At 34.4% G+C, this 24,073-nt stretch overlaps 2 protein-coding genes across 3 annotated transcripts in view; one reads left to right on the top strand and one right to left on the bottom strand.

The window, feature by feature from the left end:
- LOC105339334 (lithostathine) overlaps positions 1-3,958 on the bottom strand; it is an 82,841-nt gene extending 78,883 nt beyond the window's left edge. Inside the window, exons 1-2 of the mRNA XM_066084250.1 lie at positions 3,499-3,958; positions 2,510-2,580 (exon numbers count right to left, since the gene is read on the bottom strand). Of these exons, the coding sequence (XP_065940322.1) occupies positions 2,510-2,580; positions 3,499-3,796 (369 nt within the window). The 5' untranslated portion in view covers positions 3,797-3,958. The remainder of the gene's footprint in view (positions 1-2,509; positions 2,581-3,498) is intronic.
- Positions 3,959-7,235: 3,277 nt separating this feature from the next.
- On the top strand, positions 7,236-23,635 carry LOC105339299 (cytoplasmic polyadenylation element-binding protein 1). 2 transcript variants are annotated; one of them, XM_020071810.3, is made up of 13 exons: positions 7,236-7,367; positions 8,364-8,529; positions 9,143-9,301; positions 10,710-10,935; positions 11,428-11,614; positions 12,453-12,708; positions 14,722-14,835; positions 15,213-15,275; positions 15,601-15,725; positions 18,574-18,772; positions 20,005-20,099; positions 20,563-20,776; positions 21,927-23,635. In XM_020071810.3, the coding sequence occupies exons 2-12, from the start codon at positions 8,463-8,465 to the stop codon at positions 20,767-20,769; spliced, it is 1,698 nt and encodes a 565-aa protein (XP_019927369.1). In that variant the 5' UTR covers positions 7,236-7,367; positions 8,364-8,462; the 3' UTR covers positions 20,770-20,776; positions 21,927-23,635. The 2 variants fall into 2 exon arrangements, with proteins under 2 accessions (XP_019927369.1, XP_011443074.2); XM_011444772.4 differs by lacking the exon at positions 7,236-7,367 and adding an exon at positions 7,386-7,527.
- The last annotated feature ends 438 nt before the right edge of the window (positions 23,636-24,073 follow it).

Genomic DNA, 24,073 nt, shown 5'->3' with positions numbered 1-24,073 from the left:
CTTTTAATTTTAATCATTTGTCCCAAGAGATGTGAAGCACATGTTCCCCCGTTTGTGTGCATGTGGCTGCAGGGACATTTAATACAATATTGCTTATAATATGATTGAATTGCGTTTATGATATAATTTTCTATGTTATATTCTTACATTTTATCTTATATTAATAGATTCTTTTAAAAGTTTGACCTTTTTACAGATTAATTACTGGTTTAACGAAAATATATGAGCGGCAATGATTGGTACTCGAACTTCCGGTAAATCGAAGGTTGGACAGGGTTTAATTTTAGCCATAAGTAAGTCGATATTGATGAAAATATAATAAAACTTATTCCTCAAATTATATTGATGATCAGTGCAGAGATTCGCCTAGAAACTTTTTATGTGACAGCTTACATGAAAAGAGTAATAGAGGTAAATTGTGTATTTTTTTGGCAATAATTGGTACTTGCACGTTAGCAATTGCAACTTAAGAAATTCCTGGGCCTTTCCGACAGAGCTCGAAAAAAACACCGCGGGCGACATTATCAGACACTCGAGTTTGTACTCCTATGATGTCATAAATATAAACAAATGAAACCCTCATATAACGTTAAAAGCAGGAGTATGCACCGAGTTTACTTATTTTACAGCTGACTATCTTGTTTTTTTTTTAATCAAATCAGGTCATCAGTACTAAGCAAATAATTCCTGGGGGTATTAATCTTATCTCACCGAACAATGTAAAAGCGATGCTTCCCGAAAACTTTTTAAAACAATTGTTTTATTTCACATCTAGCGCGTTACTTAATGAACAGAGCCAATTCATTGACAAATATCTCATAAAACCAGGATTTATTTTTATTAAAGGTATATGTGGTGTATTTTTTGTGAATAACAATAACATGATCTGATTATTTGCTTCACTACTTTATTTGAGGATAGGGCTATAAGTGTATACGTCAATCGAATAACAAAGATACAAGAAATAAAGAAAAATTATTATTTTACTTGCCACTAAAAAATTCAAATGATTTAATTAATCCCGCCTTAAAGGTCTTACCCTAGGAAATAGCCAATTGTAGTTCCATATATATTGCGACAATTTCGTTTCTTTCTTCCTTTTTTGGCACCTTATTTTAGGCCTATAGTATTTTAATGGAGCCATTTTTTTTTAGATGCGCATGATGCAACTTTCTGGATGGTGCTGAGCCTGTTTGTCAACATGTGGAACCCACGTGTACTTGAGGATAGGTATGTTTACTCTCAATTATCTCTCTTAAAAGCCGCATAAGGCGTTATTTTTCTGATCTAAAATTTTTCTTGAAGCATTTAACTAAAATTTCTCTTTCATGAATTATATGCTGAAAGTATAGTTAATTAATTAACTGAATTAAAGCTATATAGTAACATATAATGAAATTAATTCCTTGTGCAATCGCGTGATACCTTAAATGGGTTACGTGACACACATATCCACAACAATGGCGACGACGAGAAAAATGGGTAGACCGTTAGGTTTGACATATTTGGCAAGGAAAGAAAAGAGGGACAGATTGAGAAGGATAGGAACAAAGGGAAGATTGTCATCGGAGACCATGTAGATACATGTAGACGTAATAGGAATTAATGCCGAATTAAAAATAAGTTTCCATCGTGAAGTTGTAGAGTTTTGCTAGTCAGGTTCGTGTTCTTTGTGTTCCGTGTCGTTTTAAACCACAATTGTATTTTCGGCAAGAGGAAATTTTGAATAAAGAATAAATAAACACTCTGAGTACATGCATCCCTCAGGGAGAAGGGTAATTTACTCCGTTTACATGTACCTTGTTGTTGACGCTAAAAATAGTCTTCCACCTTTATTTCATATAATTAATAATTTATATCCTTCTACATTATTTAAATGAATATCGGAATTATAATCTTCCAAGTATCATCTGATATAAGATATATCTAATTTCAGACATGAAAAACGCGATTCTTATTTGTAAACAAACAGTTCTTCCATCGTGTTTTCAATGGTGGCGTTTCCCGCACTCTTACGCAGTGGCGTTATAAATGGCGGATCACATTAATATTCATTAGAAGTGAAGATAAGAAACATGATGTATAATTTTACAATTTTGCAATTTTTACCTCTCCAAATATTTTTTAAAGCTATTTTATTTAGATATTGTAAATTTTAAAAAATCTTTAACTGGTGAATGTATTTCAGTTATGATGTACTTTAATCCACATTAATATCGACAGATGTTCCATACCACCTTGATTATTAATAATACTTTAATAGTCTGTCCCAAGATGTATATGCTGTACATTTGGACGATCTTGCATAACAATACGAAATGAAACTCAAAAATATCAAGAATTTAATATTCAATTGAACTATTGCTGAAAATAATGAAAAATATTGATACGGAAGTTTTAAATAAGATATATTTAACAACAACGAAACAACAAAAAATACATAATAACAAAAAAAACAAACAAACATTATTTTAATCAAACATTTTGTTAGTCTTCCTTTTCAAATTACCTTGGCTACTTCCCACGTGGCATTTTTTTCTACATGATAATAATAATGTCCCATGTACGTCCAGTTCAAATCTGTAATGAATTACCATTAACATCTAAATCTGCACTGATAAGCTGTACAGCTTAAAGTTAATAAAGAACTGAACTGAAAAGCAAAATTTAAATATTTAACAATTACGGTAAGTATTAAACTTGTAAATAGGTAATTAATAACCATGGACACTAATTTAAAATTATAAATCGCGAATTAATTACTCTCATTTTGGCAAAGAAAAAATCATACGTAAACAAAAATTGATGAAGCTTTTACCGGTCTTCTACAAAATTCAAATTATTTTCTTTAAGTTTTTTTTTCTTTGAAAATCAAAATTTAAAAATTTTTTGCATATGATCATGGTAAAAAAAATCAAACCAAATATGATATTGCTAAATCTTAATCAAAGGCTTACTTAAATCAGTTTGTCTTTTACTAAATTTTAATCTAGAGGAAAAATTGTCACATGGCAGAATAATTTTTCATGTAACATTATTTTTACTGTACATTGAATTTTTCTCTTAATCAAATTGTTCTCGTTTTTAACTAAATGGAACGTTCGTAGTGAATCGACTTTTTTACCTTACCGGTAACATTGATATATAAACAATTGAAAAATCTGTGTTAAAAGGTAGAACCATTTTAACAAGAGCTTGGACTTTGGGTAGTTGTGCCAAATAGCAATGTGACGTAAGCCTGTTTATTTCATTACTAGCCACTCAGCCATGGCTTTTTGAAATCAGCGAGATTTGTCTGGCTTTTGAGCTAAGACTACGCAATCCGTGCATATTTCGCTTAAAACCGCGTCATTTTTAACTTGTTTTGACACAAGGAATAGATAGCTACGTCCTATACTGAAAGTCCAAGGTCTTGTTAAGATAGTTCTCATTTAGTTTAGTTGAATGAAACCGCCGGCCAAATTACAGAACAAGTTTCGATATAAATTCATTTCTTACCTTTCCGGAAACGGAGTAGTTGGTCATTTTTCGGACTCAAAACCTGATACGAGTAGCCTGGCTTGTTTACGCAATGGACTGCGTTGCACTGTTTGTTTGTTTTGTTGAATAGAAACTCTGTGCAATAGCTATCTTCTGTGCACAGCGTTCCGCATTGCAAAATACTGAAATCTGGATAAGACACCGTTAATGGGTAGTTAGTCGCCTCGATGTCCACTACAGAGTACGAAACACTTCTCTGCTTACAGAAAACTTCAAGAAATAGAGTGACGAAAACATATTGCGATGTTTGGAACATGTTTTCTTCTGCGTGTCCCTTTACCGTCTGTTTTTGAACAAGTCGTTGCTTTAATTTTTAACTTTAAAAACCGAAATCGATTTCTAGATTTATGATGATATATAATCTCTATTTCATCAACAAGTCCAAGCAATATTTTAATATGTCCCAATCGTGACCGGTATGTATGAATGAATTTTAACGTATGAAAATTAACATTAGAAAAAGAGGTTTGGGGGAAAACGAGTCTCTTTGAAACAACAATTTTATGCAGCTTAATTGTTTGCTTTGTTTTTGTCTGTCCACGAAATACAGTCGGGTTTATAAATTATTTAGATGGTTCAGCTTCAGATATCTATGAATTACAATGTATTGAAGGAATCAATCATTCTTTGCATTGTCATGAGATATGTTTGCATGATCAAATCCAACAAAGCCCGAAGTATTGCAAATATCGTTTTTGTGGGATTTTAAATCTCCTGTCACACTCTCACGATTTATGCAACGATTGCCCACGAATTGCTAAAAGTAAAAAATTGCCATTATTTGCCATGTCGGACTTTCAATAATTCTACAGACAGTACTTTTTCGAATCTAATACAACTTGGCTACAATGTCCGCTCGACCACGTACGATGTTTGTGCGATAACAGGACGATTTGTGGTGATTCATGTACGAATTTCGACGATTAAGTAACGAACACTTTAAGATCTTCCTACGAGCAGATAAGATAGGAAACGATTTTTATACGATACTCTTACGAATGAGAACGAAACTGTACGATTGATACACGATATTTCCACAAATAGATACGAATTTATACGAATATGTAACTACATGGTGTGTTAATTTATAAAGTGATCATTAAACAAATTAATAATTGCATTTATGCGAAAAATACTTAACTGGAAATTTTGTTTTTCAATTTCACAACAGAAGATTATGCAGAGTAATATATATATAAAACTAGTGCACTGATGGTAAGTAAATTATTCATGCCCGAGAATCACTGACATTTTAAACAGATATAAATACTAAACAAATACTCAATTACAGAATGACTGGATGATTTGTCCTATCCCTCCGCGAAATAAACATTTTGTTACGGGAGAAATTTTAGATGTTTTCTGTAAGGAGGTGGTGTTCATTTGATTTTTGTTCGTGGGGGAGAGAAGACTGGGGGGGGGGGGTAGGAGTAACCTGGAAGTGGATCAGGAATGTCGACGCCAAATTAAATCCTCCATGGGAATGCTGTTTCATTCAGAATAATTGCATTTTATCCTCGCTTCTTCTAGCTCTGAGTCTCAGACGAGATACATTTATTTGTGATGCTTTCTTTTACATGAAGTAAAAAATAACAACACATTTATATATCAACCATTACAACAACAAAAAAAACCCACGAATTACATTAATTACATTAATTAAACTTAGTCTAAAAGTTCCACATCTTACCATTGCAAATCCTTACGTCACTTCATGTGATTATTGTCTTCCGTAAGTAATATACCGTATGATATAGTGAATATCCAAATAGTACATATTTATAAGATAAAGTAATATATGAATATGTAGCAATAAACAAAAAAAAAGATGCTACGATCAATGCATTCTCTCTCAAATTCCAAAAATACCGTTTATAAAGAATTTACGGGTTTATTACGTAATTCTTATTTACTCGTGTATGCATGTGAAGGTAAACTAGTATACACAATTTTAGTACATGCACGTAGACACTATACTACATGTATTTACACTCTTTTTACACATTTTACTTTTTCTAAGAAGTTTCTAGGCGAGCAAGGGAATGAGTTTTTACATTCACTTATATTTAGTTTACATTCGTGTCATATTGAAAAGAACTTACGTGAGCAGTATTAATTTACAATTAATAATACGATATGATAGTGGCTTACAATGTACCTTAATATAAGAATAAGTCAACTGCTTTACGCTAAGAAAGTTTTGTGAAACAACTATGACAAATCTTAGGAACTTCCTAAGTTATAACTTGGGCATATCTTAAGTGCTATCTTAGGAAATATCTTAGGAAACCTTTGTGAAACGGGCTCTTTTTTCAAAGCCAAAAAACATTTATGTGGCTAATATAAACAATTCATCAAAAGGAGTCATATATAAAAATTTTAAAACTAATTTTGGATATGAAAAAAATTAGATATTTTGCCCCTGAAATTTAGAAAAATTCTTTTAAAATTTTGTACTTCAACTCACCATCTACCAGTTGAACTTGGAAGATATCCCATTAAATATCAAATGTATTAGAAGTCGGGATGCTTCAGGAAAATTTTATTGACAAACGCAAGAGGTTGTCATGATTTGCAATAAAAAAAAAAAAACGCCAGTCTTTTTTTAAAGTTTGAAATCAGTAAAAAAATTGTAAGCACGTGCTTTTAAATTACAGTGCTTCAGTGAAGTAGCTACGCAACAGCACACGCAACCCGATCTTCTCCCTGATTGTTACAAACAAACAAATTACAGAATTATTCGATATCTTAAAAACCATGAGTATTGGGGGGGGGGGGGGGGGTGACATTTCTTTACCATGCAACTGGACTGCCGCTCTGTGTTTTCCGTAAAAAAGGGAGGGGTTAATGCGCACTTCTCATTGCTGTGCATTCTAGTACATTATAAAATCAGAATATGTTCTATGGTTAAGAATTTCAAATGCATTTTTTGCAATATTTAATACAAAAATACGTTTCAAAATTTTTGGAATGCTACAAGTTATAAAATTAAAGCCTCTTAACACATTGCGCTACGTTGTTAGGTATCACTTTTCGGGTAAAAAAAAATGAAATTATGCTTGATTATATATTTTTTTTAATTTGAAAGGCAGTAGGCCTACCTATATCTTGAACATACAGGGTTTATTGATATTTAGGAGCTGGAGGCACGTAACATCGGGAGGGGGACCCCCCCCCCCCCCCCCCTCCCCAAACACACACCCACACTTTTAAATGGAGCATGTTAAAATTGAAGTGAGGACAGGATGTGAACACTGATCAGTAAAAATTAAAGTTATAGTCGGTTTTCTCCCCACCCCCACCCCCCCCCCCCCCCCCCCCAACGGATTAATTACATGTAGGATTAACATGATTTGCATTTGTCCTTTTTTAAAATCTTATATCAAGAATTTCTGGATAAGACTGCCATATACACTGCACACACTTTCAAAAATGAGTTATTACGTGCCTGAATAATTGCTAAAAAAAATAAAAAAAAAAAAAATAGGCCTAAACCAGGGACAATTTCACACTATACCGGGTAACATTCAAATATTGTATAATATTATATCTATATCAAACTTGTATCTGAGATCGACTGGCCCCGCCGTCATCAACATTCCTCAAGTTATTACTCAGTCTCAAATGTATTACTTTTCTTTTAATGACTTCAGTTGAGTTCGGAATTAAAAAAAATTAAGTGACGGTGGAGCTTGCATCCCCTATTTTGAGATGGACCAATCCTGTGATCCTGTGACGTCATAGCACGGGACACTTGATTACAAACTACCTGAGAAGACTTCATTCATTCGTATGCAAATTGAGCACAAATCGGAGCCAATCAACAGGTATGATTTAAGAGGTAAAATTAGACTGTGGAACGTCACAGTATAAATTGCACTCACCGGGTGCGAGGTATTTGGTCGGGAGGGTACCTATCTCGGAGAAAGAACATTTGAAAATATTCTTTTGAAACACGTGCGAGTTCCTTAAAAAATGTCGGCTTTGGTAAGTGAACAAAATATTGTCTATTGGTCAACTTATATTTTGCTTCAACAATAAGTAGTTAACGCGAAATATTTAAGAGGATTTCGCGTCAAGTTCATATACTGCATCTTGTTATGACACCGTGGGAAAATGTCATTTTTTGTAAACACCCGACATCAGCAGATTTATCACGACGACTCAGGCGAAATATCATGGAATTCCGTGCAAGCGAAATAGAAATGTAAAAAAAGTTTATATGAAAACAAAGTTTACCAGGTTTGGCAGTGTATTAAGTTTTTGTTTAAGATTTGTGGATAAAGATTACGACTGTTTGACATTGCTTTCCATATAGAATGTTGAAATGAGCTTCATACCATATACTTGGCCAGTTTGACTTAACTTCATATTCATATTCAAATTCGGATAACTCTAACATGTCAGGAATTAAAACTGAATACAAACACAACCATAGTGGAACATAAAAGAATGCTTTATCAACTGTTGATGCTTGGTGAAAAGGAAAATTGTGACTGAATTTTTACATGTAAATATTATAAATGCGGTTGATTAAAACAAAACATGAAAAACAACAGAAGATTGAACAAATTTCCTTTCAATGAGGACAATTTAGGATTAGTCCGACTGATATTTTGAAAGTCTTGCACTAAATAATTTTTGATAGTTTTACTATGAAATGGCCTGTGTGAATTTTAAAAGTTAGATTTTTCAGGGGGACTGGATAAAGGTTTAACCCCCCCCCCCCCCCCCCCCCGGCCCCCATCCCACTATTGATCCCTGCACCAGAGAGAACTATTTTACTGCTTTATTAATGCTGATATTCTTTGTCTATTATTTAGAGTTCAGACATCCCTTCAATTAAAGTGGACGACTTTGACCATCAGCCGGAAGGTGTGAAGTATGCTAACAACTTTGACATCTGGAAGAACATCAATGCAATGCTTCACGGATCACTGAGCATTCCGGACATGGGACCCACCGCCGCACCTCCTGACCAATCAAAACGTAAGGTTTACTGCAGAAATTGACCACACACTTCCTTACAAAAATTATGGTGAACTGCAAAACTTGATCACTCTAACCAATGGAATCTTGGAGGGTTAAAGCATTAATTCATTGAACGTTTATCTTGACCAATCAAAATTTTAGGTTTACAGCTGCATATGACCAATAGGGCTCACTGTATTAACTGACATGCACTATTTCAGATTGTTAGAATGGCCACAGGTTACAAAAATAAAATGAGATCTAAATTTACATTGATCAAACTTCATTTTTAGTTTATATTGGTGTTGAATTAAAATATGCTAGATTATGTAAATATTTGATTGATAGTTTAGTTGACATTGTTGAATGTATACAACACTCCAAAACCCACTCTGTTCCATTTAGGAAATCCATCCATATGTATACAGTGTATGCTCACTCAAATGCTATCATATTACACATTTAAAAAAAGAAATATTAAAAATGTGCATGGCCTAATGATGGACATGTACACTATACAGCTGTCAACACCGTTTAGATAATCCATCCAGATATATGTTCAGTCAAACTATATCTTTAAATTATACATTTGTAATGTGACCCCTGATCTCGTAGTTTTGATTCCTTACAGAGACCATGCACCAGATGCCAGTACGTACGCACCAAGACCCGACCCCCAGTATCTACGAACAGCTGTACAACAGTGTGTATTCTACTAACACCGCCTACCAGAGTACTGCCGGGGGGTACGGGAGTGCAGGCCAACCCTACGCCAATAACCCCTACCCAGGTAATTACTTATACCTGTAACACCTGCATACAGTCAACATGTTGTAACACCTGCATACAGATAACATGTTGTAACACCTGCATACTGTTACAGGTAACATGTTGTGTATTGTACAAAAGCTCCTACCCAGGTAATTTCTTATACAGGTAACATCTGCATGCAGTTAACATGTTGTTACACCTGCACACTGTTACAGGTAACATGTGACATCTGCATACATGTAACATGTTGTGTATTCTACAATAGCCCCTACCTAGGTAATGACTTATACAGGTAACATCTGCAGACAGGTAACATGTTGTAACACCTGCATACAGGTAACATGTTGTAACATCTGCATACAGGTAACATGTTTTGTATTCTACAATAGCCCCATCCCAGGTTATGACTTATACAGGTAACATTATTATACAGGTAACATGTTACAACACCTGCATACAGGTAACATGTTGTGTATTCTACAATAACCATTTCAAAGGTGGTTACCTATATAAAGGTAATTTTCTGCATAGTTAAAGTGAATTTTACAATAAACCCCTACCCAGGTTATTAGGGCTGGGACGATACTGTACTGAGCCTATTCGGTACATATCACGATACATGAGGTGCGATACGATACATATCACGATACATTGCAATTAAATGAAAACATGAATAAAAGTTTAAAATTTATTCAACCTGCCGATGTATAACCGCATGTCCAAAGTTATTTTGTTATATTCGTTATGAGCGTTGCACAATTTACAAATTACTTTAGTCTCGTGTACACTAGTTTTTCATAAACAAGTACTCCAAAAGTTTTCCACACTCCATATTTAGCTTCCTAACAGTTTTGACAACTTTATGTGGTTTTCCGCCATCTTTGTACTTTCATATTAGGCGCGCGGACTAAAAATAGCCGATATATGAAGCTCGGATATTTTTGAAAAATTAAAAAAAGTTCGGTAAGGTATTGTTGTATTAATGGTAAATGTATCGATCCAAATATCGTCAAAATAAATACCGCGATGCACCGGTGCATCGGTGGATCGTCCCATCCCTACAGGTTATTACTTATATAAGTAAACACCTGCATACAGGTAACAAATTGTATAGTCATAGCTGCATTCTTCAATAACATTGCCCAGGTAATAATGTGCAGGAAGATAAAAAAAAGAGCTACAAACCAACCTGCCATGAAACATGTGGTTTGGAGTACATCAAACATAAAAATTGATGCTGGCCTTGTATAAGATGTGTAGTATCCTGCTTTAACAGATTATGAGCTGTATTCAATGGCAGCTTTATGATTATAATTATTATTACAGTATTATATCTTTATCCTCTATAACTGTATTCTATGTAATCTATGACAGCTATATCATTATACGCATTATAATACTGTATTTTTTTTTATCCATTTCAACAGGTTTCCAGTTGTTTTCAGTGGCCAACTCCAACCAGGCGCCTTCCCAGAATCCCTCAAGCTCCCACCCCACCCATGCAGCCCACTCAACACACGCGGCCCACAGCGGTCAGCCCCAGCCCCAGATCCCTAACTATGGGTACAGCACCCACTCCTACAAGGACATGTACACCACCCCGCCCAAACAGTCCCGCGCCATAAAAGGAACCAGCCCTGGAACCCCAAACAGGTAAGGAAATTAACAAGGAGTCTTTGGCCAACTGTGAAAAATACTGTGTTTTCATTATCTATTTCATATTACAATAAAAGAAAGGTCAATTTGTTACTTATTCAACAGATGGAACCAACTCTTTGGCAGTCTTAGCCCTCTCTCTCTCTCTCTCTCTCTCTCTCTCTCTCTCTCTCTCTCTCTCTCTCTCTGACATATGTCTTGTTTATATTCAATCTGTGTTGAACGTAGTGATTAATTAAAATTCCGTTGAGAGGATTTTAAAATAAATTTTTGAATATTATAGTATTATATTTAATCGATGTCTGTTGTAGACTGTTAAAATATATTAAACATACTGCACTTGCAATCTGAAATTGATAAAATGTTAGTATTTTATATTACTTTATGTTGCTTTACTACAATCAGAAAAGGGTTTTCCTGTGCTGACAATGTTTGAAATACATCATTGATGAAATATTACAGCATGTTTTACTGTTGACTGTTTTAAAGCAGTGACTATGGCACACTCTCCCCCCAGAGTCCCCAAAACGAGGGGGGCCTCTCCCCCGTGGAGAAAATGATCTATTCCACCATTATGCAGCAGGGAAACAAACCGACCAGGAGTTGTTCCCCCTGTGACTCCGACACCAGTGGTATCAGCAGTGAGGGGTCAGAGGCCGCCCTCATTGATATGATGGTAAGTGGTAGTTTGTAATTCATTGGTAAGTCAGGCCTCTTGATTCTAGTTTTTAGTTAAGGGGACTTATAGTTTAATCCATGTATTTTTTGTTTAAATTTAAAGATTAATATGTAAACATTCAAATTGAACTTAGATATTGATATGTTGAAAATATTTTGTTTATATTGTAGGACTTAACACAAGTACACTATCAGGGCAATTACAGCAACGACAGTTCTCCAATTTTCTACATTATAAAGGGATTTTTTAAAGAAATTAATTTCAATCCTTTATTTTATGATTTATGATTTATAAACATTTCAGGGGAATTTAAACTTGCCAGTATGAAAGCTATCGCATTAACGGTGCATTTTAATACAATTTTTCAACCATGAATAAGTACAGTTTAGCAACATAAAACATCTATAACTTTTGAAATAATAGTTCAAACCCACTGAAAATTGGTACAAGTGTAATTCATTATATAAACTATCAAATCTGCAAAGAAATGTTTACTTTGCCTGGTGAAAAATTATAAATTGTAGTCTCTGTCAATATTGAACGGTTTTATCAGTTTTTCATTGAATTCATCGATTTTCACTCAAACTACTCTCTATATATTGTTACACATTGGTATCATTTCACTTTACATATCTTAAAATGTGGTAAACAAAAGTACAAACCATGATAAACCAAGAAATATTGGCAAAACCATGCATCACATAACACTAATATTATGACCGATAATGGTAAAATATTCTGGAATGCTTGACACAATGCTGTCATGTGACAATTGAACGAGCTTAGAAGATTGTATGCTGTAACCATGTTTAACTGTTCAACTTTTTTCTTGCAGAACACATTAAGCTTGGGCAACAGGGTCCAGCAACCGCAGCAGCAAACCACAGCACAGGATGTTGCAGCACAGATTTACAATGCGCAGTTGCAACAACAGCAGCAACAACAGATTGTGAGGGACAACACCAGTGCTCTGAGTCAAGTCATCCCCCAGGCACGGACCACATACGGGGGAGTGGTGAACCCGTTCCTGATGGCCAACACTGACCCATACGCCATAGACAGGGCTGCGAGGCTACACAGAAATGCTGCTGGTAAGGCTCGAGCTAGTTATCTTTCCTTCAGATTTTTAGATTTTTATTTATTAGGCCAAAATAAAATAAGTGCATGTTTATTTGGAATTGCCTCCAGCCTCATTGATTTACCCCTTGATAAAATTGAATGACCCAAAATAAAAAACTTTTTTTTCTATATGGAGATTTTCTCCCTCCCTCCTGGGTCTAAAAAATCCTCAAGGTGGCAATTCCAAACAAACATTTTTTTTAAGGATGGCCTTATATTTGCATGTAAAGCTCTCATTGTCCAAGCCTTTTGTCAACAGTAACCCATACAGATTATATATTGCCCTATAGTCTTATGCTGCTAGACTCCATCACTGCGCTTGCTGATATGACTCCTTACAATATAGCTAAGACTCTACAGTAATGATGCTTTAGATGCTAGTCTGTACAGCTTTATTTCAACATATGAACCTCTTTCCATATGTTAATCTGAAGTTATTTTGCAAACATTAGCAAACAATGACCCATAAGATACTTTATATTACAGGGAGATATTTGCATATCCGTTGTTCTTTCCGTCTGTAAATCCATACGGAGGAACTGCAATTATTTTTCTATAATCGCAATTGCTCTGTCTGTATACTATGACGTCATAAAGGTGAGACGTCATATACTTTTCCATGACGTTATAGATTTACCCACTATATGATATATCATGTGTTTTTCTCAAACTCCTTAAAATTGATGTATTTAATTAACACATGTCTTATAATAACATTTTAAAGGAACTTTGTTATAACATGTCATTGATTCTGTTAACAAATATATGTGAATTAAAAAGATACATTTAAAAGTCGGAATGTTTATTTTTGATGCAATAGCTAAATGTCAAGGTCTAGGCTAATACAGGGTATTTGCGAGTGGTAAAATGCAAATATAAGTAAAAACAACGATTATTTAGTGAACATGGCGTTATGAATAGCACGCATCATGGAATATGCCAGCAGAGCAATTACTATTCATAATGCCATGTTCACTTAATAACGTTGTTTATTTCTTAAATACTCACCCCCATTTATTTTTACCCCTTTTGTCTTCATAGTCAACATCCGAATTTAAGACTGGGTGAAACCCCTTTAATTTGTTTCAAGTAATCTTTAAACATAAGTATGTCTGGGTGAATTTAAGACAGGATGAAACCATTTGCAAGTGTAGAAGGGTGAAAAAAAACAAGGGGTAAAATATAACCTTGCAGACAGTATATATAAAACTGTTAGACACCACAGAAATGCTAGTGGTGAGAAGACATCTATATTAATAGTTTAACATAACCAACTCACTCCACAGAAATGTCAGTTAAACAATATGTAAACCTTTGTCAAAATATGTACAGTTATGTAACGCTGAGCTCTCTACCTCTTACAATGCATATCTCTTCCAACATATGTATATTAATATACCGTATATATGGTTTTTTCGCGTATCACAACAATTGCCGAAATGGGGAAAAAATGTAGCATTTTTAATTTGCATCAGTCAATTTTTTTAATTATAAAAGTTTCATATAGAAAAAAATACCATATGTAATCTCTGCACATTGGTTAATTGCGATTTAAAAGAGATCCCCCCAAAAAAGCAAAAACTTAGATCATCCGGAAAATTACTGGATATACAGTATATATGTGTATATAAGGCTCTTATCCCTAAGCTCTTCCTAAACACTGGCGTTAGCATGTATACAGTGTCTGACGGTAATGCTGCTGATCAATTACCTACAAAGAGACTTTCATACTTTATCAATTTGTAAATGATGGATTCCTACACCACACAATTTTTGAACTAATTAAGGAATTCTAATGATTGTCCAATGTCCAACTTGTTAACCAATGTTCAACTTGTTGTCTTATGTTCAATTTATTGTTCAATGATTGTCCTAATTGTTGCCCAATGTCCAATTTGATGCCCCATGTCCAAACTGTTGCCCAATGTCCAATTTGATGCCCAATGTCTTAATGATTTTGCAATGTGCCATTTGTTCTGTTTCAGCAATGTGCGAGGCTACTTGCACCTGGAGTGGACAGCTTCCTCAGAAGAACTATAAGAACCCAACCTACTCCTGTAAAGTGTTTCTGGGTGGTGTACCCTGGGATATCACCGAAGGTCAGTAGTTTAACCTTTGGCCTTTGACCCTGTGACCTTAAGGGAGGTCATCTATTAGATCTTGAGGGGATAGCAATGTATCTACTGTGATTCCTATCCACTGTTAACTATTATCTTAGTCTATTAACTAACATACCAACCAAATCACTGACAATCATACATGTATAAACAATAGGCTCCTTTTTCTGAAACTGTTTAGAGAGGGCAAGGGGCATCAAGAACTATTGCTATTCAAATTAACAAACTTCCATTAGTATTTGGAACTGATATTGAAATGGTTGCACTGTGATGTACTGTTATACTTGTCCATTTAACCTGGTTACAGTATTATTCAGTTTTGTAAATATTTTTTTCATGGTTTTATTTTTTAAAAACAGCTGGACTACAGTCTGCATTCACAAAGTTTGGATCTTTCAAGATTGAATGGCCAGGAAAAGATGGTTAGTTGAAAATATCCTACTACAAAATCATTATTAGTCAAATGAAACTACTATTTTATGCCACTCTTGTGGGTGATTCTAACTCATATGTTTTAAGGTCCTGTTGACCTTGAGTTTGCTTGTATCAAAAGCAAAAGGGCTGATTTAACATGATATATCTACCTGTAATGTTACACCTGACTAATTGTTTTACAGTGTATGTACACCTTAAGTATGTTGTAACAGGTATAACAAGGTATAACAGGTATAACAAGCAGGTATTACACCTGTGGTGTTATACCTGCTCTCTTTTTGTAGTGTATTGCACCTGTACATTGTTTTACAGGGTATGTGTACCTGTTGTTTGAGTCAGAGAAGGCAGTCCGTGGGCTGCTACAGGACTGTACACATGACTTCAGCAGTGGCGACTACTACTTCAAGATCTCCAGTCGAAGGATGAGGGCCAAAGAGGTATGGTCCTAAGCACGACGTCGTGTGTATTCAGTATGAGAATTCAATGTAACAAAACGCCTACCTACCTTAATACAGTTGATTACAAACTTCTGACTTTTTCAGTATTTGGTGGCATGGCCTTTAGCTTTAAGAACAGCATTTAATCTGTTTGGTAAGGATTCATATAAACCCTGTATATATGCTGGGGTAAGGGAAGTCCAGATATGCAGGACAGCATCAACAAGTTCCTGTTTTGTTTTAATAGCATGTTGCTCCTTTGCAAGATTAATTTTTATTAATCTCCATACATTTTCTATGAGGTTTAGGTCTGGGGATTGGGATGGCCAGTCTAAGCAAGGGATATTATTTTCTTCTTTCCAGGCTTTAGCCCTAGCTGACATGTGGGCGGGACAATTGTCGTCCTGAAACACCCAGGGGTTGTTACAAAAGTGTTAGGCAACAACTTGCCACAGATTATGTCTAACAGCGTAATGTACTTATCTGTGTTTTAATTTCCATCTATTGGTGTTAGTAAGCCCACTCTTGAGTAACAGATACAGCCCCAAAATGACACAGATAGACGAACTCCGCCATTTCAGACCGAACGTAAACCAAGGCATTCCGGTCTCCATTTTTCATCGGCCTTTCTCCAGACATAAACTTTATGATCAGTTCCTAAAACAACCTGAGTTTCGTCGGAAAATATAACTGTTTTCCAATTTTGATCAACAGACCAGTTTTTGTGATCACGACACCATTTAACACGCTTTACTCTGTTCACTTTTGAGATTGTTAGAGTCTTCGCAACTTTTCGGCGATTATATTTCCAAAAATGTAATCTGCGCTGAACAGTTCGTGTTGACAATGGGTTATGTATAGATTTATTTAATTCTGAACTTGAATCACTCGGACTCTTTCTACGGTCCTTCAAAACCAACCTGTTCAAGACTCGATCTGACTGATCACTCGTAAGTTTTGGTCTTCCGCTTCAAGCGTCATTTGCTACACTTTGTCGGACAGCAAACCTCTTCAAAAACTTAGAAACTGTAGAACGATCATATCCGGTAATTTCGGCAGTCTCAGAATTATTTCTACCTTCTTTATGAAGAGGCACGATATGTTCCTTTAGGACTGGTGACATTTCACGGCGATTTGAAGCCATGTTTGTTTATGTCTGCTTCGGTGTCTAAAAATAGCCCCATGCGCCATAGGGAAATCCAAAATGACATATACACACTCTATTTTCTACCCTCCAAATATAACCGGGGAACGATGTATAATAAGAAAGATATGAGGAATTTAGTTCAAAAGATAATTTTATTATTTCGTCAGCATTACGTTAACGTGAAACACTTATGGCATTACATGTTCTTTAGTAGACTACTGTATACAGGGTAATATTCGCCCCCATTTTATTTTTGCCCTTGTTGTCAGCAGGCAAAATTAAGACTGGGCAAATTCCAATGTCTTCAGTTATTTCTCTTTAAACACAACTGTATCTGGGCAAATTCAAGACGGGAAAAACTATTTGTCAGTGTAGAAGGGCAAAAATTACACAGGGCAAAAATAACCCTTTATACAGTATTCAATATGGACCTTTATTTGTTGCTAAAGATGGGAACATATCTGCTATGTTAAGAATACTTGTTTGCTAGATTATTCATCAGTTTGTAGTCCCTTGAATTGTTGATAAAAAGATTATGACCATTATTTGTCTTAAATTTCTGAGGGACGGTAACTTTCTTAACAGTAATCATGGTAATGAGCTATCAATTTAGCAGTTGTTTGCTAAATGGTTTAACTGATATATCTCTAATTCTGAATACCGTAAAAGTGGTTATTTACGCTGGGGGAAATTTACATGTTATGCGGTAAGCTTAAAAATGCTTAAAATAACCCAGCGCATATGGTAAAAAAAAAAACCACCCAACCATATTGTTTGACTTAAAAATTGTGTACAACCACTACTGTAAATAAACACCTTTACAGTAATAGTAGTTTTGGCAAGAGTAATGAACTTTATGCTTGATCTGTTGAAAGTTCAATTAATTAAGTTAAAGCTGAACACCGCTCGTAAATAGGCACTGTCCGCCATATTTCTCTTTCAGCACCGCTCTTCCTACACCCCTATATAAGCCATAGACCTCTTAACAGTTCAAAGTATATCGCTGTAGAGGTCTCACCTGTGTGGACGTACATCTTGCCTCGCCATGTTACTCGGTCGCGATGAAATTGTCAAGTTTTACGCACTTTTTTCAAACCAGGAGAGTATTAACATTAAATGAACTGGTCATTGCATTATTTACAGACATAATATGCACAAAAATAACAATTAAATGCATAAAAATCCAAAGACAACGAAAGGAACACTACACGTCGGCCACGAGTTTCAGATGTGCAATCGGGTATAACGAAATCGAAGGGTTTATATACCAGGTACCTGTGTGACGGTTCCTATTTACGAGCGGTGTTCAGCTTTAATCTATTGGTTCAGAGCAATGAGAATTTTGATTGCCATCAGTTTTGAGCTTAACCCTAACTCGTTATGTGAGAGTCAGTTGGTTCAAATGCTGTTCTGTTACATTTGACAACCGCTGGAATTGACAGGGTAACTCCTGCAAGGTTGGAGCCTGGGAATCTTAGCTCTGAGGCTGAATATCATTTAAAAGGGGGAGGAATGTGACGGTCAAAGTGGTTTAAGTACCAGCATCAAATAGCTTAGTTAGATAAGCACCTGACTAGAGATTTAGGTGGCCTGGGCTCGAATAGCGATCTAGTCTGTCTTTATTTTTTCCATCCCCTTGCAAAAGGCTCAAGTGATTCACTCTGTCTGTAGTCATAAACTTTACACTTGTTCTGCTAACAGGTTCAAGTTATTCCATGGGTTCTAAGCGACAGTAACTTTGTCCGCCAGCCATCTCAGAGACTGGATTCCAACAAGACGGTGTTCGTAGGAGCCTTGCATGGAATGATGACTGCTGAGGCGCTTGCTAACATCATGAACGACCTGTTTGCCAATGTAGTGTATGCAGGCATTGATACAGACAAACACAAGTACCCAATAGGTGAGATATGTAATGATCAGAATATATATGGGTAATGACTTGAATACTGTAGATTCCATATTTATCGTGAAAACTTAATTCCATGATTTAACAGTTTTGGATCAAACTGCGAGAATAAAAAAACGTGAACACCAAATTTTTATCATAATTCCAAATAGTTTACATCTGTCTAAAAAATTAATTTAAAGCAAGATTTTAATTAATATCGGAGATATGGGCTTCTTGAATTTTACGTGAATATTAATTCCTTATGTTTAATTAGGAACTTTTAGTGATTGGCAGATCAGGTGCATGTTAAATCCTAACAAATGATAGTCCCCATTTCATCTGGTTGCATTGTGACAATGCAATTAAATGCCCTATCCAAAGCCCAAGTGAGATTTCAACCAATGGCATTGGTTATCTTGACCAAAACATGTATGACCACTGAGCTATTTATGCCAATCTATGTATTTTACATTTGTTACAACATGAGATACCCGTGGCAAACTTATTTATGGGACTAGATTCTTTGACAAAGCTTATAATAATTATTTTTAACAAAATACAACATAATTTGAAGGACTTATTAAAGGGGCATGGTCACGATTTTGGTCAAAAATTATTTTTTGGATTTTAATGTTTACAATGCTTCAGTAAGGTATTTTTAATAAGCAACCAAAATTTGAGTGTCATTTGATGAGTTGTAAGCAAGTTACAGAACTTACAATTCTTTGCTATGTAAACAAAGCGTTTGTTTACATTTTGAATGTTGAAGTGAAAATTCCAGTTTTATACCTAAAATGAATGTATTAATCGTTAGGAACTGTTTATTTATGCTTAAAATGAATAATTAGATAGACAAACTAGCTTGAAATTATTTTTACCGGTATATTGAACCTATGTAAACAAAAACAAGGCACGAGCCTTGTTTACATGACGATGAATTGTGAGCCCTGTATCTTGCTTAAAACTCAACGACTGGCACCCAAATTTCATTTGATCATTAGAAATGCATTCCTAAAGCATTGCAAATAATAAAAACAGAGAAATAAAATTTGACCAAAATCGTGACCATGCCCCTTTAATGGAGATGAATATATGCAACATAAAAGCTCTAGTAAACCTTAAAAATTTTGTAGCAAACCCAAAAGTTTTTTAATGTAGAATTGTTTAAATTTTGAACATAATATAGAGATCAAAGAGAGCTGTTTTGATGGTATATATTTTAAATTTCAATTTTTTGTCAACAGGAAGTGGCCGAGTGACATTCAGCAGTAAGAAGAGTTACATGAAGGCAGTACAGGCAGCATTCATCGAGATCAAGACTCCCAAATTTACCAAAAAGGTCAGTTCATTGCATCAAGGTAAAACACCAGGTTTACATCTAGTTTACTGACTCGGAGTTCAAATTTTCAGTTAGGACGGGACTTAGGGACTATGTACAACGATCAAATTTTTAAACAAAATTAAGGATGGACACCTAGATTTGAACCAGCAATGGAACACCATTGTATTTTATTTCTCTTTTTTCATTATTTTTGTTTTTTCAGGTGGATTTACATCTGGAGCACTCCATTTGTAACCATTAGTATCTGGAAGTCTCTATATTCAATGTGTTTCATATCTTTGTAGATCCAGGTGGATCCTTATCTGGAGGACTCCATCTGTAACCATCAGTATCAGGAAGTCTCTATATTCAATGTGTTTCATCTCTTTGTAGATCCAGGTGGATCCACATCTGGAGCACTCCATCTGTAACCATCAGTATCAGGAAGTCTCTATATTCAATGTGTTTCATCTCTTTGTAGATCCAGGTGGATCCGTATCTGGAGGACTCCATCTGCAGCCTGTGTGCCACACAGCAAGGTCCGTACTTTTGCCGTGACATGCAGTGCTTCAAGTACTTCTGTAGGAACTGCTGGTACTGGCAACATGCACTGGACAGCTTACGTCACCACAAACCAGTCACCCGGAACACCAAGACCACGAACCTCATTGCAGCTGCCTCCGTGTAAAACATAGGTAAGTCTTCACCTGGACAGTGTTAAGACCTCTTTCTTCTCAGGTATCTGGTAAGCAGCATCTGATTAAATGCTGCTGAACTAGTGAATTTTATTTACTTTCCTGATCGCAGCCACCTATGTGTAAAACATATAAGTTAAGTCTTCACCTAGTTAGTATTAAGACCACTTAAGTCTCAGATATTACAGCATCTGGTTAAATGCTGCTGAACTAATGAATTTTATTTACTTTCCTGATTGCAGCAGCCTCTGTGACTGTAAAAAAAAAAAAAAAATAATATTTTCCCCAGGTAATGATGCATCTGATCTAATGCTGCTTAATTGACTAATTTTACGAACTTGATTGCAGTCACATATCTATTTTGAAAAAGAGAATTTCTAATTTGTAATTTTAGTACTAATATGGACATTTTTTGGCCTTAGGACCTAGCTAAGGTTCCTTAGGTGGCTCACTACACCGTGAAATATTTTCTCAGATCAGCAGAAAATTACTTGATTATGATAGATATCATAATGGATGATAATTATTTAAGTCTCATAGGCCAAAAAAAAGGGGAAATTTGGATGAAAAATTACATTTTCAAAAATGTATTTAACATGAACAAAATCTCCAGGCTTCAGGATTCAAACACATGATCTGCAGTTCAGAAGCCCAATATTTTAACCACTGAGCTACGACGATATACAACCTAATCGAACAATATAAACAGTTTAACAAAACATTTAAATTGCCATCTTGTGACGTAGTGTCTTAAAAAGTATAAGTGTAGGTGTAGTGAGTTACCTTAATGGCCTGGTCTCTAAGGTGAGCCTCTGATACAGAAGATGCAAATTAAATTGTTCTGTTGCTGTTCTGTTCCAGTCAGAAAATTGAAGACTGGGTAAAATTCACAATTTTATATAAAAAAAAAAAAAACAATGTTAGATTACCCAACATATACTGTGTCTGGGTAAATTCAAGACTCTGAGAAACTGTTGCCGGGCAGCCCATAGAAGGAAAAAAAAGGGGAAGAGGGCAAAAATAACCCCGTATACAGAATATCATTTACTATCACTAGAATAGGAGAATCATTCTACATTAAAATTTGAAATGATTAACCACTTTAAAGTGTATCAAACCTTAAGAATATTTTAAATTTTCATTTTACTAGGAGGACTGTGGAGCCTTGATTATATCCATGAGAATTCCATGATTTACAGATGATCAGAAGATATAGAGATTTTTTTCTGATAGTGCTCAAGGAAGAGATTATTGTGTGCAGAGTATTTTTTTTTTTATAATTTATTTTCATTTCTTTCCGTCCAGGTAGACAGGATATATTCAATAGACATTTATAAATTTGTTTTAGAAATCTCTCAAAGAATGTGATGTCTCTATATACTTGTATATTGTAACCAAACTTTTAGCATTCCATCTTTTGTTTACAAGATTTCAACATCTCTTTTTAGCATTATTATTTTGTGTAATTTAATGCCAAGTGTAAACAACTTGTCAAAAAGTCTTTTTTTTCTTTCTAAAAACCCTTTGTGTTTTTGTTTTAATGAGATCATATAATGCAATTATTTTATTTAAATTAATTCCAATATTTAAAGTTTTTAATTCATTTTGATGTTTACAAAGAAACATAAAGTGGAAATAAAAAAAAAATTGTATATTTAATGTCTGTAATTTTTACATCTTAAATAGGAAAAGCTAATTTTATTGAATTGTGATTATAAATGAATTATATCTGGAATCAAAGTTGATTAAAAGTTGATTTAATTTTGATTGTAAGTTAGTTTAATCTTGATTATAAGTTGACTTATCCATTTATAACTTGAATGTTTGCTGATTGAAACTTGTATATCCGAACTTTTACATTCCCATCTTTTCACATAAAATTGATTGTATTCTGACTTTACTTGATTTCATCTTGAATCTAAGCTGATTATAAGTTAAATTTTAAGCTGGTAGCTTTGAGAAAACCTTGATTTAGGTAATAGAACAAGTGCTCCCTTGTGTGCTGAATGTATATATATATACATATATCTGTCCTTGAATTTGGAACATGTTATTTTTATGAACATTATTCAGTTTTCTTATATGTTGTTTGAATAAGAGTTGAATTATGTTAACATTATTTGTGCTGATAAATGTTAATGTTTATCATTTTTCAAGTTGGATTCAGAATATGGATCTTAGTTTTTGATGCAATTTTTGATCAAACAGTGGAAGAGAATAAGATTTGTCCTGCTGTTTTTAGTGCTATTCTTGTGTTCATCCGAACTTAAGTGCTTGTTGTTTTTAGAGTGGCTGTAATTTTGTACATTTTTTCTGAAATTTTGTTAGAACAATTTTGCTGCAGGAAAAAAGCTATTTTGATAACTAAATCATATCTTTAAAAGTTGTGTTCATATCAATTCTATATTTGTTATCGATTTTGTGTTTTTGTTTGAAACAGATTTGTATCAAAACCAACATTATTTTCATTTTTTTAGGATTTTTGCAAGAAACTAGAGCATTTTGATGAGTTTATTATATTGTCAATGCAAAATATATGGGTTTTTTTTTTCTAGAAACACAACTTTAAATAGATTGCTTGATATATTATTTATCTATAAACTGACTGTAAATGTAATTTTTTAACAGGAAAAGGATGTGTTTGAGTAGATTAGATAACCAGAAAATGCTAAAAGTCTAAAAACAGATGATAAAATTAATTTTCCTTTGTCTGGTAATTTTTTAAAAGGAATTTTTAAAGAAAGAAAACTTTAAGTCATTTTATGTGTTTTGTGGGTAAAAATCCAGACATTTAAAAAACACAATTACACAAGATGTTTTTAAAGCAATGTTTTATTCACATTAAACATATCGGAATAAGTTTTTGGAAAAAGTCAAGTGCTTAATATCATGTGATGAAATGGCTTCTTATTTAAAAAATCTTGTGTAAAGCTGCAATTTTTTTAATTGCTGTTTTTTTTGTGGTGTGTTACACTTTGGTGTTTGTTTCTTTTTTGGCCCTAGCACTTGTTTTGCACCGTTGATTCCCTTCCTCTCTGTTAAAAAACTAAATGATCTAAAGAAGGTGATCCCCATAAAACTTGAGACACAACTGTATTTACTGATTTTATTATTATCTACATGGGGATATTTTTATGCGCATTGTTGTCTAAGATTATTGATTTTTTCCTGTATCTATTTGATATATATACTTTCCTTTGGTATTGTTTCTCCGATGTATGAACAATGTGTTCAATTAAGGCTTTGGATTAAAAAAAATGAGAGTCGAAGTATTATTGTTTTAAACGAGTCATGAAA

This window comes from Magallana gigas, chromosome 1, assembly GCF_963853765.1.
Source record: "Magallana gigas chromosome 1, xbMagGiga1.1, whole genome shotgun sequence".
Classification (NCBI taxonomy): domain Eukaryota; kingdom Metazoa; phylum Mollusca; class Bivalvia; order Ostreida; family Ostreidae; genus Magallana; species Magallana gigas.
Note: the sequence above shows the minus strand (reverse complement) of the source record. Positions and strands in the feature narration are given on the sequence as shown.